This window comes from Salmo salar, chromosome 09 (genome assembly GCF_965601325.2).
Source record: "Salmo salar chromosome 09, fSalSal1, whole genome shotgun sequence".
Lineage (NCBI taxonomy): Eukaryota > Metazoa > Chordata > Actinopteri > Salmoniformes > Salmonidae > Salmo > Salmo salar.
This window is the reverse complement of record NC_138299.1, coordinates 88,900,066-88,919,488: the sequence shown is the minus strand read 5'-3', so window position 1 is coordinate 88,919,488 and position 19,423 is coordinate 88,900,066. Positions and strand designations below refer to the sequence as shown.

At 42.3% G+C, this 19,423-nt stretch overlaps 1 protein-coding gene across 2 annotated transcripts in view; it reads left to right on the top strand.

Annotated features, from left to right (window-relative positions):
• The first annotated feature begins 266 nt into the window (after positions 1 to 266).
• Positions 267 to 19,423, top strand: part of LOC106612098 (uncharacterized) — a 42,031-nt gene continuing 22,874 nt past the window's right edge. Inside the window, exons 1-9 of one of the 2 annotated variants that reach the window (XM_014212951.3) lie at positions 267 to 566; positions 2,187 to 2,435; positions 3,424 to 3,620; positions 4,468 to 4,571; positions 4,769 to 4,833; positions 5,000 to 5,267; positions 9,057 to 9,256; positions 9,397 to 9,522; positions 16,260 to 16,388. In XM_014212951.3, the coding sequence (XP_014068426.3) occupies positions 2,274 to 2,435; positions 3,424 to 3,620; positions 4,468 to 4,571; positions 4,769 to 4,833; positions 5,000 to 5,267; positions 9,057 to 9,256; positions 9,397 to 9,522; positions 16,260 to 16,388 (1,251 nt within the window). In that variant the 5' untranslated portion in view covers positions 267 to 566; positions 2,187 to 2,273. The remainder of the gene's footprint in view (positions 567 to 2,186; positions 2,436 to 3,423; positions 3,621 to 4,467; positions 4,572 to 4,768; positions 4,834 to 4,999; positions 5,268 to 9,056; positions 9,257 to 9,396; positions 9,523 to 16,259; positions 16,389 to 19,423) is intronic. The other variant, XM_014212950.3, reaches the window with a different exon arrangement.

The following is a 19,423-nucleotide window of genomic DNA, read 5'->3' as shown; positions in this document are numbered from 1 at the left end:
ACAAACTAGTCAGTGGGATTAATATTACAATATGGACATAACATGGACAGAATTTGTATCCAGAGATAATGAAGATTCTCTTTATATTTCTGCAATGATTATAATGTCTGAAATGATTGATAATAGAATAACTTGTGGTCGACGACTAGAGAAAAGCTTAAGACCCCCTCTTAAAAAGCTTTCTCTCTATTTATAGTTTCATCATACAGTAGAATCTTTCATCGCTAGGTGTCGTCAAAGAGGTCTTCATTTCCTCCTCTGTTCTGACCACACGTCACTGACCGCCGCGCCGTCCGCCGCCTCCGGTCAAATCGTTTTCTGTTGCTTTGGGCTGCACGAGACTCGCCTTCTTTTTTAGCATGCAGTTGTTGAGTTGAAACGCTAGTAGATTTTGAAGCCATCACCAGTCACGTTGCTGCAGAAATACTTCAATTAAAACTATATTCTGCCACCTGTGAATGAATAAATCTGAGTGGATCTGAAATTGTCGCGTTGGAGCGTTTGGATTTTACATCAGTATAAACTGGATCTGGACATAAATGGTAACTCATCCTACCTGTCTAATGGTTAGTCTGGATTGGCTAATTTTAACTAGCTGGCTGGCAAAATAATCCAGTGTAGAATTGTCAATACTGTCTAGGTGGCTAACGTCCTTTTACTTTCTTTCTACTGTCATTACATATCTAGCTAAAGTAAAGATACGTTTATAATAGCTAGCTAACGTTACTATTTGAATATTTATAACAATGCCATTGAGTGTTGCATGGTGTGTTTCAGTGAATCTAACAGACAACAATATTGTCTTACTCCACAGTCCTGATTTCATCCATGTGGTGGTTGAAGACAAGCGTGACAATCCTGGCTAGAGACCGATTCTAAATATTTTCCTGTCTTGTTCGTCTGAGCGACGTTGCCACTGCTGTCTCCTAAACACGTTATTATTTATTGTCAAGCAGTATTTCCAAGGAACTTTGTTGCTATGATCAGTTGTAGCTAAATACTGTAAACAGTTTTGAACTTTGAGCTGTGAATTGCACTATGGCCTCTACCTAGCATGAAGAAAGGTTTAAAAGCAGCATGTTACTTGGCATACCTTTCATTCTAACCCCAATGTGATTGTTGTCACACTAGCGATAGACTGAAACAATAGTTTTGCAATGCCAGCCATACATTGCCATTCTCAACACTGTCAGTGCAGGTGACTGTCATGTCGTCATTGTGTAGAATTATACCATTCTACTCTCTGACCTGCTGTCAGGTCAGTTCAACCCAGCATCTTTTATTTACGTGGCGTTTAATTTACTCAATCTTTACAGACAAACTCTATGCAAACATTGACATAACCATTGGGTAATGACAAGCAGGAAATTCATTGTGCTCTCTCTCTCTCACTGGCTGTCCCCCAAATGGCACCCTATTATAGTGCACTACTTTGTTTCCCTGGTCAAAAGTATTGCACTATATAGGGAATAGGGTGCCATTTGGGATGTTGTCTTTACCTATCGATTTGTAGCCTGAGGTGCAGTTACAGCATGATGGCATGGTGCATTGCTACACTCCTTTGCACGGAGGGACTTGATTGAGCCGTGATGGGTTCGCTTAGATCAGCGTTTCCCAAACTGTGCACATTTTGGTTTTTGCCCTAACACTACACAGCTGATTGAAATGATCAAAGCTTGATGATTAGTTGAATCAGCTGTGTAGTGCTAAGGCAAAAAACAAAACATTCACCCCCTGGGGTCCCCAGGACTGAGTTTGGAGAACTCTGAATTAGATCATGATCCTCAATCATGATTTTCTTCATTCCTCTCCTCTGCCCTCGGCTCAAACCGTCTCTGTGTACCTCAGTGCCTCTGTGCTTGTGTTATTGTCATGGCTATAAGCCAGAGGAGTTGTCTCAACCTTAGGCTCCTCCAAAAGTGAAAACATGCACACAGTGTTGTGTAGAAGAATAAACATAAGACTAAACACTCATTTAAGTTGGAATTGAATCCAGCATGCCTCCTGAAAAGTGGCTTGTCCCTGAAGAAGGCTGTCTGTGTTGTGTTAATGTGCAGGTGGAAACTGACAAGCTTGGTTACACAGCTAAGGCAAGCTGCAAGATAGATTGAAGCATGTTCAGATGTTTCTTCTTCTTCCTATTTTTCTTCAACTTTCTTCAACATCACTGTCTCTTTCTATTCCAGCCTTAACTTCCTGGGGCGTGTCTTACCAGGCTGGTTCTCCAGTGTACCAACCCTGGTGTCTGAGCGATCTACCCTGATCGGGAGGGGATGAGCTGGGCAGAGGAGGACTGGACGGTGGGCATGCCTGGCCGGGCCCTGCAGAAGCTCAAGGAGCTGCAGGTCCAGCAGGAGAGGCTGAACAGAGAGAGACAGCAGAAACAGCTGCAGCTGGACAGCACACAGACCTCCCTTAACAAACAGACTGTCAAGGTACGAGGCCTATGTTAAGTTAACGTATTGTGTTCAGTTCACGAGGTAGACAAAGTTGTCACCTGAGTTAGGTGATGATTACTGTAGAGATAGGATATTGAGCTGTAAAACAACAATAACAATGCAGCACTTTGCTCAGCTGGTTTAATACTCTTAACATGCTTTTCCTCTCATGCTGTCCTTACGCTGTGAACTCATTTGCTTTAGTCATGTTTGTCGTTAGTAGCCTAAACACCTGTCTGTTGTTGCTTTTAGCCAATTGCTATGTTGTTGTCATGCCAAGTTGGTTAAAGCAAAAACGGACTGGCACCCAGACTAGTGTGTACTACTACTATGTCAGGAAGTAAATGGTGTTTTACCTGGTATTCTTTAAATTGTTGTTTCCTGACATTATTGAGCTGATATCTACCCTCTCTCTGTCTGCTCTTCTCCCTTGCCTCTTCTCTCCGTCTGCCCATCTCATTTACCTCTCCTTTCTCCTCCTCTCTCCGTCTGCCGTCTCCTTTACCTCTCCTCTCTATCTCACCTTTGCTTTCTCCTCCTCTCTCCGTCTGCCCGTCTCCTTTACCTCTCCTCTCTATCTCTCCTTTCCTTTCTCCTCCTCTCTGTCTGCCCATCTCATTTACTTCTCTCTCTCCTCTCTCTCTCCTTTCCTTTCTCCTCCTCTCTCCGTCTGCCCGTCTCCTTTACCTCTCCTCTCTATCTCACCTTTGCTTTCTCCTCCTCTCTCCGTCTGCCCGTCTCCTTTACCTCTCCTCTCTATCTCTCCTTTCCTTTCTCCTCCTCTCTGTCTGCCCATCTCATTTACTTCTCTCTCTCCTCTCTCTCTCCTTTCCTTTCTCCTCCTCTCTCCGTCTGCCCGTCTCCTTAACCTCTCCTCTCTATCTCTCCTTTCCTTTCTCCTCCTCTCTCTGTCTGCCCATCTCCTCTACCTCTCCTCTCTCTTCTTCTCTGTCTGCCCGTCTGCTCTCTCCTCTCTCTTCTTCAGTATGAGGAGGTGCGCGGGGAGCTGCAGTGTGTACAGAGGGAGTTACAGGTGGCTCGTGAGGAGGTGCAGGCAGGTGTCTGTGTGCGGGAGCGTCTCTCTCAGGATCTCCAAGTGAAACAGGCCCAGGTGTGTTCACTGGAGGGACAGCTGGGCTCGGCACGAACCCTCACACACACTCTCGAAAAGGAGGTCAAAAGGTCAGTAGGAGCAGCTATGGACATTTGATATGCAACATTTTAATTTACTGGACCCATATGCATTGGGTCCAGTAACCTGATTTGGGCTTCCACCCACGGTGCTCTGAATGACAGAAATAATGTTTATAATATGGTAATTCATATTAACAGAACATGCAAGTTGAGGATGCAATGATGTGCGGTCCTTACCGAATTCTGATGTGCACTTTGAACATGTTAGAATAACTGTCCACATGTATTTTTCCTCAGCCAACAATACGAGTAATGAACAGCAAAATCACAAGCCTATGTCAATCTACCATAGCAGCAAAGTTTAGGCTACCTATTCATTTGGTCAGCTTGTTGAGAAAGAACGAGCCTATTCCAAACAGACTCTTCTACAGTTGTGGGACGATAGATCCCAAATTCCTACAACCAGTAGGCCTATGATACAAAAAAAACATATATTGGGATGGAAAAAAGTTTTCAGTGTAAACTTAAGACTTAAACCAGATATAAAGTATGTAGAAAAGATAATGTACCTATACATTTTTAAATAAGATCATCTTTGACAACTAACAATCACCAAAATAAAAGCTAGTCAGGGAGAATTCAAAATTGTAAAAATTATTTATTCAGAAATATTTTTGTCATGGCCATTGATTTTGTTATGCTTGAGTTACTCGGATAGCATAAGCCATGGCAAGATGGGTAGAATTGCAGGAAATTTGCTTTAAAACTGCAAATCTTTATCTCTGCCACATGGCAAAATTGATTTAAAACAGAAAAGATTTTATCCATAAACACTGTTCTTAGTTTCATATGTTCTCTCTCCTTCTGCCTCTTTTCTCTTCTCTCTCTCTCCCAGGTTGGAGGCGGATCTAGAGAAGTTACAGAACACTAGCAGCTCTGGAGAATCCATGTTGTTTTCCACCCCATGCTGGAGTATGACATCACCACGGGACCACAATGGTACAGCAAACTCTTCTCACTCGCTTGATTTCCTCCTACACCACCCTTTTTCTCCCTCGCTCTCTCTCTTGCTATCTTCCTTCTATTTTCTCCCATGAGACTCCTAGTCATCTCTCCCTTTGGTCCTCATTCAGGAGAGCTCTTTCTTAGCTGAGTCTGAGTGTTGCTGAGTAACTGAACTATGAATGTTCCTGTAGGTAGGAGACAGGAGGAAAGGCAGGGATACAGAGGCGAGAGGGACAATAAAGCACAACATGTCAGAGTGAGTTCAATACCTAAAACTGAGGCCTTCTCAGTACAACCAGCCACACATGTTCTGACCACACTGTATTCTCTGTCATCCTACCATATGGGTTCCCAGTTCTATAAGCCAGTGTTGTAGCTGCACTCGTTTTCATTCCTCTTTTTTCATCCCACCTTCGCAACAGCTCAAGTTCTCAGACCCTGGCGTCTCGCCCACGCCCATGTTCCCACAACAACAAGCCAAGGGCCCGCCCCACCGGCGTCCGTCCCACCAATCAGACTCCTCCACTCCCTCGGCTGTGTTTCCGTGGGAACGGGACGACCCAAAGCCTTCCACCAGGGGACGACTCGCTCCTCCTCCATCTCCCCCTCTCCCCTCCAGCAATGTCATCAGACGAGGCCAGGATGCTGGGGGTTGTGGGATGGTGGAGGACCTCAGGAGAGAGACAGACAGTACGTGTCACTTTGTCACCTTGCCACCTTTGTTGTCACTTATTGCCAGTTCAGTCATGCGTTCTGATGTCAGACTCCACTCCAACACCTTGGTTTATCATATACTGTATGTCCCAACATCATATATTTGATACATTCTGATGTCTGGCCTCATCTCTCTCTAGTATTTCCAAGAATCTGAGGATTTGTTTCCCTTAGTAGGGCAATAATATGGGTTGTATTTGTTTCCCTTAGTAGGGCAATAATATGGGTTGTATTTGTTTCCCTTAGTAGGGCAATAATATGGGTTGTATTTGTTTCCCTTAGTAGGGCAATAATATGGGTTGTATTTGTTTCCCTTAGTAGGGCAATAATATGGGTTGTATTTGTTTCCCTTAGTAGGGCAATAATATGGGTTGTATTTGTTTCCCTTAGTAGGGCAATAATATGGGTTGTATTTGTTTCCCTTAGTAGGGCAATAATATGGGTTGTATTTGTTTCCCTTAGTAGGGAAATAATATGGGTTGTATTTGTTTCCCTTAGTAGGGAAATAATATGGGTTGTATTTGTTTTTTGAGTGCTGGTTTGGAGCAGGAAGGATGCAGTTAAAGTTAAACCAGTAAAGACAGCTAGCTTCCTTTGACTGCAGGAGGGCAGAGGGAGACACAGTCCAATGTTTGCTTTAGGTGTGAGTCATAGAGAGTGTGTTTAGCCTGAATACCCCCCATTGTCTTTCCTGCTGGTCGGTTGACAGCTGGCTGCAGTGATGGGCTTTGTGTCATCCTGTATGGCTCCAGACACATTTAATTACTGGCCTTTCAGTACGGACACTGTGTTCCTCAGAGGAGACAAGACTGCTCAAATGTACTATGAAATTAGCTCAAAATGGATTTCACATGACTTGGAATCCGTTGGAATTGTGAAACCCCAAACTAGAGAAAGTCATTGGAGAAACAGAGCTGATAGTACATTGACAGTTGACTGACTCCCCTTAGTCCATCTTTATGGATTGTCCAACCTTCACAATCGCCAACAGTTGCTACAGTGTTGTTGTTGTTGGCCCATCCACCATCAGAGGACAAAATTAAACATTGTTTTTACAGATTTTTCTTTTGTTTTTACATGTACATTCTACACACATTTTATGTACATGGCCCTTTATTTGTATGAATTTTTTTACAGTAGTTACATAGCAAGAATAAAGTAATTTGACTTTGATATACATTACATCTAGATAGTACGTATACATTATGTTTTCAGACAACTATTATAGAAGATGAGCTTTTAAAGCCACCCCTCAGCTACTCTGTCCATCCCACCTATCTCCGTAAACCCGCCCCTCAGCTACTCTGTCCATCCCACCTATCTCCGTAAACCCGCCCCTCAGCTACTCTGTCCATCCCACCTATCTCCGTAAACTCGCCCTCTACTGATTTCCGTGGGCCATATTTTTTTCAACTGTGCTGTTTCACATAAATTCTGAACCTGTTTTAATCGCATAGTATCTACAACTTGTAAGTTAAAGATAAATATTTTTACTAAAAGTATTATTATATTGTTGATCGATTGACTATTGCTAGGGTTCATTTGAAATAAATGTTTTTTTTTTGTTGCCATTCCTGAACCTGTGACCAGAAACAAGCTACATGGGGCAATACCAAAATAAGTCATCTATTAATTCTGTTTCTATGGTAGCACAATCTGCAGAGCTGAGATAGTTACAGTGGCTGGTGAAAGTATTCACCCCTCTTGGCATTTTTCCTATTTTGTTGCCTTATAATCTGGAATTCAAATTGATTTTTGGGGGGGGTTTGTATCATTTGATTTACACAACATGCCTACCACTTTGAAGATGCTAAATATTTTTTATCGTGAAACAAACAAGAAATAACCTCTCCCAGTCTCAAATCTCTGGAAGATTGAAACAGGTTTCCCTCAAGAATTTCCCTGTATTTAGCATCAGCCATCATTTCTCCAATTCTGACCAGTTTCCCAGTCCCTGCCGTTGAAAAACATCCCCACAGCATGATGCTGCCACCACCATGCTTCACTGTGTTCACTGTGGGATGGTGTCCTCGGGTTGATGAGAGGTGTTGGGTTTGCGCCAGACAAAGCGTTTTCCTTGATGGGCAAAAAGCTCAATATTAGTCTCATCTGACCAGAGTACCTTCTTCCGTATGTTTGGGGAGTCTCCCACATGCCTTTTGATGAACACCAAACATGTTTGCTTATTTTTTTCTGGCCACTCTTCCGCAAAGACCAGCTCTGTGGAGTGTACGGCTTAAGGTGGTCCTATGGACAGATACTCCAATCTCCGCTGTGAAGCTTTGCAGCTCCTTCAGGGTTATCTTTGGTCTCTTTGTTGCCTCACTGATTAATGCCCTCCTTGCCTGGTCCATGAGGTTTGTTGTGGTGCCATATTCTTTCCATTTAAAAAAAAAATAATGGATTTAATGGTGCTCCGTGGGATGTTAAAAGTTTATTTTTTTATAACCCAACCCTGACCTGTTTGGAGAGCTCCTTGGTCTTCATAGTGCCGCTTTCTTGGTGGTGCCCCTTGCTTAGTGGTGTTGCAGACTCTGGGGCCTTTCAGAACAGGTGTGTATATATACTGAGATCATGTGGCATTTAGATTGCACACAGGTGGACTTTATTTAACTAATTATCTGACTTCTGAAGGTAATTGGTTGCACCAGATCTATTTAGGGGCTTCATAGCAAAGAGGGTGAATACATATACACGCACCACTTTTCCGTTTTAAAATGTTTTCAGATTCTTTTTTTCATTTCACCAATTTGGATTTATTTGTGTATGTCCATTACATTAAATCCAAATAAAAATCAATTTCAATTACAGGTTGTAATGCAACAAAATAGGAAAAACACCAAGGGGGTTGAATACTTTTGCAAGGCACTGTATATGCCCCATATACGTAACATTATGTTTGTGACACAAATTTTGTATAATAGTTTTTTTTATTTATGAACTTTTTTTAATTTAACCTTTATTTAACTAGGCAAGTCAGTTAAGAACAAATTCTTATTTACAATGACGACCTACCCCAGCCAAACCCGGACGACACTGGGACAATTGTGCACCGCCCTATGGGACTCCCAATCACGGCCAGATGTGATGCAGCCTGGTTTCGAACCAGGGACTGCAGAGACGCCTCTTGCACTGAGATGCAGTGCCTTAGACCGCTGCACCACTAAGGAGCCCCCAGTTTAAATGGAAAAACTCTTAAGTTTTGATTCAAGCGTTGTTTTGCTTATCAGTTCATAAACCATGTGCCACGGAATCGGCACATCTCAAATCTCTTCCCAACTATTTTGCAACCTGTATGGCGCAGCGGTCAACATTTTGGTCCTCAAGTAAAACTGATATCTTTTTTTATTGAGATTATTGTTTTTTTGTTGCCAATTTTGGTGTTTAATAAAGGGCAGACAAACAAGTTCTTTACCTTCTTCCACATGCCTCCTCCATTTTTGCGGTAATGCTGCAATCAGTTGGTTGTGATTTTGGATAGAGCAGACAGTTACAGTGCTAATCAATATGTTAGTCGTTCTGACAATCAATCTGAAAGCTATCTGATAAATCAGTCACTTCCCTGTTTACATTCTCAACATATGACAACATCCTCAACGTATCTACCATGAATCAATAACACTCTCGCTCAAATACATGTCATTAAATTCAAGACCCTTTTAGAAAGAACTTACCAAAGCAAACAGGGAACATGTTCTCTCCTATCTCTGCTCCCCTCTCTCAATATGATATTAAACATGTATATCTGCCTCTCCTCTCTCCCAGTGTCAGGGTGTGTAGCAGAGCTGCAGGGGCGTATGCATGGCCTACAAGGGGAGATGAAGGCAGAGTGTGAGCGGTTCAGACAGTCCCAGGATGCTCTAGCCAACGCCAGGAGAAACCTGACCACCAGAGAACAGAGTCTACAGAGAGCCAAGGACGAACTGAGCCTCGCTTACACGCGCATCTCACAGGAGAGCGATCGGGTATGGATGCACACACACTGTATGAAACACACAGCGGGAGTGACTGCCAAACACAGACTGCACACAAGTGTGACTGGCAAGGCAGAGAGACACAGTCACATCTATCACACATTCAGTTATACTGTGTGTCTCCTCTCCAGGCCCAGTCATTGGAGCAGCGTGTGAAGCAGCTGCAGGAGGAACTGAAGTGTCAGAGACAGAACGCTGAGAGCAGCCGGCTGCAGCACCAGCAACGCACCAGAGACCTTGACAAACAACACCAGAGGGTGAGGAGGGGGTGGGTATATCTGAGGGTTGCATGCACCCCTCCACTGTGTGTTAGATGATCTGGAGAAGGACAACCAAAGGGTGTGGCCTTTATGGTAGAGTGACCAGACGGAAGCCACTCCTCAGTAAAAGGTACATGACAGCCAGCTCGGAGTTTGCCAAAAGGCATCTAAAGACTCTCAGACCATGAGAAACAAGATTCTCTGGTCTGATGAAACCAAGATTGAACCATTTGGCCTGAATGCCAAGTGTCATCTCTGGAGCAAACCGGACACCATCCCTACGCTGAAGCATAGTGGTGGCAGCATCATGATGTGGGGATGTTTTTCAGTGGCAGGGACTGGGAGACTAGTCAGGATCGAGGGAAAGATGAACAGAATGTCCTTGAGTAGCCCAGCCAGAGCCCAGATTTGAACCCAATTGAACATCTCTGGAGAGACCTGAAAATAACTCTGCAGCTACACTCCCCATCCAACCTGACAGAGCTTCTGAGGATCTGCAGAGAAGAATGGGAGAAACTCCTCAAATACAGGTGTGCCAAGCTTGTAGCGTCATACCCAAAAGACTTGAGGCTGTAAATGCTGCCAAAGGTGCTTCAACAAAGGACTGAGTAAAGGGTCTGAATACTTGTTTAAATGTGATATTTCATATATATATATATATATATATATATATATATATATATATAATATATATATATATATATATATATATTATATATTTTTTTTTTTTATACTTTTGCTAAAATTCCAAAAACCTGTTTTTGCTTCGTCATTATGGGGTATTGTGTGTAGATTGAGGGGGAAAAAACTATTTAATAAATTTTAGAATTAGGCTGTAACGTAACATGTGAAGAAAGTCAAGGGGTCTAAATACTTTCCGAATGCACTGTAAATAGTAACACAAAATAAATAACAATAACGAGGCTATATACAAGGAGTACCAATACTGAGTCGATGTGCAGCGGTACGGGGTAGTTGAGGAAATACAGTATGTACACTGAACAAGGCAACATGCAACAATCTAAAAGGTTTTACTGAGTTACAGTTCATATAAGGAAATCGGTCAATTTAAATTCATTAGGCCCTAATCTATGGATTTCACATGACTGGGAATACAGATATGCATCTTATTGGTCACGGATACCTTTAAAAAAAAAAAGTTAGGGGCGTGGATCAGAAAACCAGTCAGTATCTGGTGTGACCACCATTTGCCTCATGCAGCACAGCACATCTCCTTCGCATAGAGTTGATCAGGCTGTTGATTGTGGCCTGTGGAATGTTGTTCCACTCCTCTTCAATGGCCTTGTGAAGTTTCTGGATATTGGCGGGAACTGGAACACGCTGTCGTACACATCAATCCAAAGCATCCCAAACATGCTCAATCGGTGACATGTCTGAGAATGCAGGCCATGCAAGAACTGTGACATTTTCAGCTTCCTGGAATTGTGTACAGATCCTTGCAACATGGGGCCATGCATTATCACGCTGAAAGATGAGGTGATGGCGGAGGATGAATGGGACAACAACAGGCCTCAGGATCTCATCACGGTACCTCGGGGGATTCAAATTGCCATCGATAAAAATGTTAATTGTCCATAGCTTATGCCTGCCCAATCCATAACCCCACCACCATGGGGCACTCTGTTCACAACGTTGATATCAGCAAACCACTCGCCCACACAACGCCATACACACCTGCCATCTGCCCGGTACAGTTGAAACCGGGTTTCATGCGTGAAGTACACACTTCTCCAGTGTGCCCCTGGCCATCGAAGGTAAGCATTTGCCCACTGAAATCTGTTACTTCTGCCAAATTCTCTAAAACGACGTTGGAAGCGACTTATGGTAGAGAAATTAACATTCAATTCTCTGCCAACAGCTCTAGGTGGACATTCCTCCAGTCAGCATGCCAATTGCACGCTCCCTCAAAACTTGAGACATCTGTAGCATTGTGTTGTGTGACAAAACACATTTTAAAGTGGCCTTTGATTGTCCCCAGCACAAGATGCATCTGTGTAGTGATCATGCTTTTTGATATGCCATATCTGTCAGTTGGATGGATTATCTTGGCAAAGGAGAAATGCTCTCTAACAGAATGATAAAATAAAGGGGGTCAATGTAAATAGTCTGGGTAGCCATTTGATGAACTGTTCAGGAGCCTTTTGGTCCCAGACTTGATGCACCTGCACTCCGTTCTCTATATAGTACACTGCTTTTGACTAGGGCCCATAGGTTAGTGCACTATGTAGGGAGTAGGGTGCCATTTGGTACTCAGATCGCAGTGTTTCCCATATATGCATTATCTGCTAAATCGCAAAAAAATGTAATACATTAATAATTTATAATGTAGATGTATAAATGTACACTGAGTGTACAAGACATTAAGATTACCTTCCTAATATATTGAGTTGCACCCCCTCCCCCTTTTGCCCTCAGAACAGCTTCAGTTTGTCGGGGAATGGACTTTTCAAGGAGTTAAAAGCGTTCTTCAGGGATGCTGGCACATGTTGACTCCAGTGCTTCCCACTGTTGTATCAAGTTGGCTGGATGTCAAAATCAAATCAAATTTTATTAGTCACATGCGCCGAATACAACAAGTGTAGACCTTACAGTGAAATGCTTACTCCCAAGCCCCTAACCAACAATGCAGTTTTAAAAAATACGGATAAGAATAAGAAATAAAAGTAACAAGTAATTAAAGAGCAGCAGTAAAATAACAATAGCGAAACTATACAGGGGGTACCGGTACAGAGCCAATGTGCGGGGGCACTGGTTAGTTGAGGTAATATGTACATGTAAGTAGAGTTATTAAAGTGACTATGCATAGATGATAACAACAGAGAGTAGCAGCGGTGTAAATAGTCTGGGTAGCCTTTGGGTGGTGGACTGTTCTTGATACACACGGGAAATTGTTGATTGTGAAACCCTGCAGTGTTGCAGTTCTTGACACAAACCGGTGCGCCTGACATCTACTAACATACCCCGTTAAAAGGCACTTAAATATTTTGTCTTGCCAATTATGCTCTGGATGGCACATATACACAATCCTTGTCTGTTGTCTCAAGGCTTAAAAATCTAAAAATGATTATTTAAAAAATGTACCTCTTTTTCTCCCCAATTTCGTCATATCCAATTACGATCTTGTCTCATTGCTGCAACTCCCCAATGAAACATGACCCGCCAAACTGTGCTCCTTAACACCAGCCCGCTTAACCCAGAAGCCACAATCGGAAGAAACTAGAGGTCGACCGATTATGATTTTTCAACGCCAATACCGTTACCGATTATTGGAGGGCCAAAAAAGCCGATACCGATTAATCGGCCGATTTTAATAATTAAAAAAAACTTCTTTTTTTATGTATATATTTGTAATAATGACAATTACAACAATACTGAATGAACACTTTTTTTATTTTAACTTAATATAATACATAAAATAAATGTAGTCTCAAATAAATAATGAAACATGTTCAATTTGGTTTATATAATGCAAAAACAGAGTGTTGTAGAAGAAAGTAAAAGTGCAATATGTGCCATGTAAAAAAAGCTAACGTTTAAGTTCCTTGCTCAGAACATGAGAACATATGAAAGCTGGTGGTTCCTTTTAACATGAGTCTTCAATATTCCCAGTTTTAAGTTGTAGTTACTATATGAATTTATAGGACTATTTCTCTCTATACCATTTGTATTTCATATACCTTTGACTATTGAATGTTCTTATAGGCACTATAGAATTGCCAGCCTAATCTCGGGAGTTGATAGGCTTGAAGTCATAAACAGTGCTATGCTTCAAGCATTGCGAAGAGCTGCTGGCAAATGCAGGAAAGTGCTGTTTGAATGAATGCTTACGAGCCTGCTGCTGCCTACCACCGCTCAGTCAGACTGCTCTATCAAATATCAAATCATAGACTTAATTATAATATAATAAACACACAGAAATACGAGCCTTTGGTCATTAATATTGTCAAATCCGGAAACTATCGTTTCGAAAACAAAACGTTTATTCTTTCAGTGAAATACGGAACCGTTCCGTATTTTATCAAACGGGCGGCAACCCTAAGTCTAAATGCGATGCAGTGCCTTAGACCAGGGGTTCTTAAACTTTTTCAGCCTGCAACCCAAATTAGAAATTCTGTTTTCCTGGTAGCCAAGCTTAGGAAAATATGCATCTATACGAAAATATCGATACATTTCATTGCCTTTATGCCTAAAGAAAATGCAATACAGACAAACAAATAACAATGAAATACCCATAAATATCTTTTAATGTTTATTTTTCCCCATTTAAAAACACTTTTACATACCTGTATAGGTTGGAACTGTTGCTGTTAAAATACAATAAATAATTTAATTCTGAACTGGAATAAACAGATTGATCACATCACACAGATGTATAACAGAACACACACAGAGGCTTTTTGATCATGCAACACTAAGTAACAGTACAGATAAATTCAGTCCTACTGTACATCTTACTGTATAAATTATTGTTGATAGAAAGTCTAGGTTGGAACTGTTGCTGTTAAAATACATGTTTTATTCTGAGCTGGAATAAACTGATTGATCACATCACACAGATGTATAACAGAACACACACAGAGGCTTTTTGATCATGCAACACTAAGTAACAGTACAGATAAATTCAGTCCTACTGTACATCTTACTGTATAAATTATTGTTGATAGAAAGTCTAGGTTGGAACTGTTGCTGTTAAAATACATGTTTTATTCTGAACTGGAATAAACTGATTGATCACATCACACAGATGTAGACCAGAGAACACACACATACACACAGTCCTAATGAGAGGTGTGTGGCTGGTTGAAGTTTTCAACAAGCATGTCTATTCTGGGCTCAGTTTTTGACAGTGCAACACAGGTCATGCTCAGCATTGACACTGTTTCTGTACTTGAGAACCCTGACTTGTATAGGTATGTGGTGCCAAACTGGATCAGAACATCTACTGCTTTCTCAGTCAGGCAGAAGACAGCTTCCTGCTGCAGATGAGCAACCCAGAACTTTTTGCCTCAAAAAGCATCTTGCTTCAATCAGTTTATTCCAGTTCAGAATAAAAATGATTACTTGTATTTTAACAGCAACAGTTTCAACCTAGAATGGTTTTCAACAATTTCTACAGTAAGATGTACAGTAGGCCTGATTAATTTTTCATCTTCATCTGTACTGTTTCTTAGGGTTGCACTATCAGTAGCTAGTTACCTTGCTTTGGCTAACGTTATCCATTAGCTGTGTAAATTTACAAGGCCAGGTGATTGTTTGAAAGAGAAACTCACATCTACTACTATGAGAGATAGTACTCCCTTATTTCTGCTTATCATCACCTGTTATAAAATGACAACAATTCCTTGCTAGTTGACTGACTTTTCCACTTACGAAGCAGTTTCCTGAAGCATTCTGCCCTGTTCTGAAATAACTCCCTGGGTATACCGTCACGTTGTGCCTGGATGTTTGGTCAGGACGTGTCGTATTCTTCATTTGTTCGTTTTAAGAGACTCATTACTAAGCACTTCCCCACACAAAACACATTGTGGGCGCTCCTCGTTATTTCTCAAAGTTTGTATGAAAGAGACAAAAAGTAATCACTGTATTTGCGTTTCATGACGATTGAGCTCAGTCAGAACTTGTGGCTAGACATGACAGCGGTGAGTGATGGCGAGTGGGAATGACAGGTCAGTGGCTTGAACGACAGCGCTGCAGCGTGTGGGTCGCGGAGTGATCTTCAAGAAAACTGCAGAAAAAAGGTCCGGTAAACCGCGAAGCACACGGGCATCTACCTCTACCTCTCGCGCATGCTAAACTGAGCAGAGACCGCTGCTAAGCAGAGAGCCTACTGAACCGAGAGCGCAGTTGGACTTGGCCAAATACATTCCAGTAATTCATGAAATAATTATACACTTACGCCGCAAACCCGCCGGTCGCGACCCATACTTTAAGAAACGCTGCCTTAGACCTTTGTGTCACTCGGGAGGCCGCTAAAAATCCTTCTTTAACCTGTCTCCTCCCCATAATATATATTTTTGTTTACCATTATTTAACTAGGCAAATCAGTTCAGAACAAATTCTTATTTTCAATGACGGCCTAGGAACAGTGGGTTAACTGACAGATTTGTACCTTGTCAGCTAGGGGATTCGAACTTGCATACTTGCCCAACGCTCTAAGCACTAGGCTACCCTGCCGCTACACTGATTTGAAGTGGATTTAACAAGTGACATCAATAAGGGATCATAGCTTTCTTCTGGGTTCACCTGGTCAGTCTATGTCATGGAAAGAGCAGGTTTTCTTAATCTTTTGTACACTCAGTGTATGCCCCCCAGGAAGACCCCCCCCCCCCCCCCCCCCCCCCCCCCCACTGAGATGGGGATTGTGTCTGTCTCCTCTACATATGATCACTAGCGGTTCTGGGGGGGGGGGCAGTGCCCCTGTGACAACAATTTTGGACCCCCTTGTGGCCCCCCTAAATATGGAGTATGAAATAATTAAAAAAAACTTACTTTTGCTATCATTCTTTTTTTACATTCATTATTAGACAGTGGCAACAATGACGATTATGAACATGGTCTTTTGCCTGCTAATGCCTGCAATGCAGTGAAGAAAACGATATGACAACAACATCTAATGTAACTGGCCCCTCTAACAGTACAACTGGCCCCAGCTTGGCCCCCTCAGTTGAAATGGTCTAGAACCGCTACTGCATATGATGCTGGTTGTATTGCAGGACTTGTTGGATCTGCAGAAAGAGTGTCAGTCTGCGGAGAAACGGCACCAGCTGGATGTTAACAAACTGAACCAGGAGGTCCAGCAGACCAGAATACTACACAACACACTACAGGCCCAGTCTGAGAAGGTACACACACACATTTTCTCTACTTCACTGTTTTCATATCTCTGGGCTTCAAAATGTCTTGTCTGAACTATTTGTTCTACTTTCTTGCCTCTTGTTTTCTTTCTCAGAAGGGAGTTCAGCTATGTGCTGCTCTCAAGGTCAATTAACCAATGTCACTCCTCTCTCTCTTTCTTGCCCTAGCATGTTTTCTTTCTTGCTTTCCGTCTCACTCTCTGTTTCTTTTCCTCCCCTCTTGGTTTGTCCCAGTGGAGTGTTGAACAGGGAAGGTAATACTGGTGTGACTGTGTTCAGAACCTTTTGACTTGATCTGCTGTTGTCATCTGAGAAACATAACTCATCTTGACATAGTCCTCCTTGTCATCCAAGGAGTGGTGGTGGGAGCAGGTGGAGGCATGAGGGGTATTTACACTAGAGGCTGGAAGAGCATGTGGAGGTGCATGAAGGTTAAGGAATGGTGTGATGTTTTTGGTGTGCATTTTAGAAATGGCTATACATTACACTAAAAGAGATGCTTGGTTATTCCAGGCTCACAGGTGCTACTTAATACTTACTGAGAATATTTCCCATCCCCACCTCTACACATGTCTAGCTTTTCAAGCACTAGTTCATGAATGATAAACAATGAATCACTTCCAGTTCCTCCAGTCAGTCACCACAATCTAGTGAATCAACCACAGGCCTGACCTCAGTAATATACAGTGCATTCAGAAAGTATTCAGACCCCTTCCTCTTTTCCCCATTTTGTTACGATACAGCCTTATTCTAAAATGGATTAAATAAAGTCTTCATCAGTCTACACACAATACCGCATAATGACAAAGTGAAAACAAACAGGTTTTTAGAAATGTTTGCCAATTTATAAAAAACAGAAATACCTTAAGTATTCAGACCCTTTGCTATGAGACTCAAAATTGAGCTCAGGTGCATCCTGTTTCCATTGATCATCCTTGAGATGTTTCTACAACTTGATTGGAGTGCACCAGTAGTAAAATCAATTGATTGGACATGATTTAGCTGTGCAGCGCACACACCTGTCTATATTAGGTCCCACAGTTGACAGTGCATGTTAGAGCAAAGACCAAGCCATGAGGTTGAAGGAATTGTCCGTAGAGCTCCGAGACAGGATTGTGTCGAGGCACAGATCTGGGGAAGGGTACCAAAACATTTCTGTTGCATTGAAGTTCTCCAAGAACACAGTGGTCTCCATCTTTCTTAAAATGGAAGAAGTTTAGAACCACCAAGACTCTTCCTAGAGCTGGCCGCCCAGCACTGAGCAATCGGGGGAGAAGGGCCTTGGTCAGGGAGGTGACCAAGAACCCGATGGTCACTCTGACAGAGCTCCAGTTCCTCTGTAGAGATGGGAGAACCTTCCAGAAGGACAACTATCTCTGCAGCACTCCACCAATCAGGCCTCTATAGTAGAGTGGCCAGACAGAAGCCACTCCTCAGTAAAAGGCACATGACAGCCAGCTTGCAGTTTACCAAAAGGTACCCAAAGAACTCTGACCACGAGAAACAAGATTCTCTGGTCAGATGGAACTCTTTGGCGTGAATGCTAAGCATCACGTCTGGAGGAAACCTGGCACCATCCCTACGGTGAAGCATGGTGGCAGCATCATGCTGTGGGGATGTTTTTCAACGTCAGAGACTGGGAGACTAGTCAGGATCGAGGGAAAGATGAACGGAGCAAAGTACAGAGAGATCCTTGATGAAAACCTGCTCCAGAGCAATCAGGACCTCCGACTGTTGCGAAGGTTCACCTTCCAACAGAACAACGACCCTAAGCACACAGCCAAGACAATGCAGGAGTGGCTTCGAGACAAGTCTCTGAATGACCATGAGTGGCCCAGCCAGAGCCCGGACTTGAACCCGATCGAACATCTCTGGAGAGACCTGAAAATAGCTGTGCAGCGACGCTCCCCAACCAACCTGACAGAGCTTGAGAGGATCTGCATATAAGAATGGGAGAAACTCCCCAAATACAGGTGTGCCAAACTTTTTGCGTCATACCCAACAAGACTTGAAGCAGCCAAAGGTGCTTCAACAAAGTACTGAGTAAAGGGTCTGAATGCTTATGTAAATGTGATATTTCAGTTTTTTTCTCTTTAATATATTTGCTCCAATTTAAAATTAAAATAAAAAATGTTTTTACGTTGTCATTATTGGGTATTGTGTGTAGATTGATGAGGGGAAAAAACAATGTAATCCATTTTAGAATAAGGCTGTAAAGTTAAAAAAAAAAATTGGGGGAAATATCAAGGGGTCTGAATACTTTCCAAATGCACTGTATCTAATCTAGTTCAATCTGATAAGGCATTCATTGGTTTCATCCCAAATGGCACCCTATTCCCCTTATAGACACTGAACACAATAGAGCTACAGTACATATGGTTTTGCTAGCTGCCTTAAATCAGATTGACATCATGTTTAATTACTGATAAGCTTTTTAATATGCTCTCACGTTGCTTTTAAAGTGGCCTCTTTGAGAGTTAAACGTACCAAGCTGGAACGTCTGTGACTTCAGGGCTTTGTGTTCACAGCATGGAGATAAACAGGGAACAGTTGCTTTAAGACCAGTGCATGCAACAACAATGACATTGCACAAATTGATTAACCTCAAATTGGTTGATCAATTTGTAGGGTTATTCATCTGTTGTTTTTATCCATGGCATGGAAGTGTATCCAAATGTTTGAATGTGTTATCTCATGTAAGCAAAAAAGATTTGATCATGTTTAATATCTGATGGGTTTGATAGTTTCCCCATCTGTCTCTGCTGTGTAGCTAACTGCATGTGGTGTGGCTGTTGATTCATCAGACAGATGTTTTCAGGAGATGTGTTGTTTACGACAGGACCCGTCCTTTAGATAGAGAGGGAGATAGAGACCCTGTTTGTTTCCTTCCCTGTGGCTAGCTTTCCCGTGTCTACTCTCCTCCCACCCTTCATTTTTCTCAAGAGTCCATTTTTCTTCTTCCTTTTATATGCAATCTTCTCATAGTCCTCCCCGGTCCCCACCTTTTCCTTAGTGAGTACTTC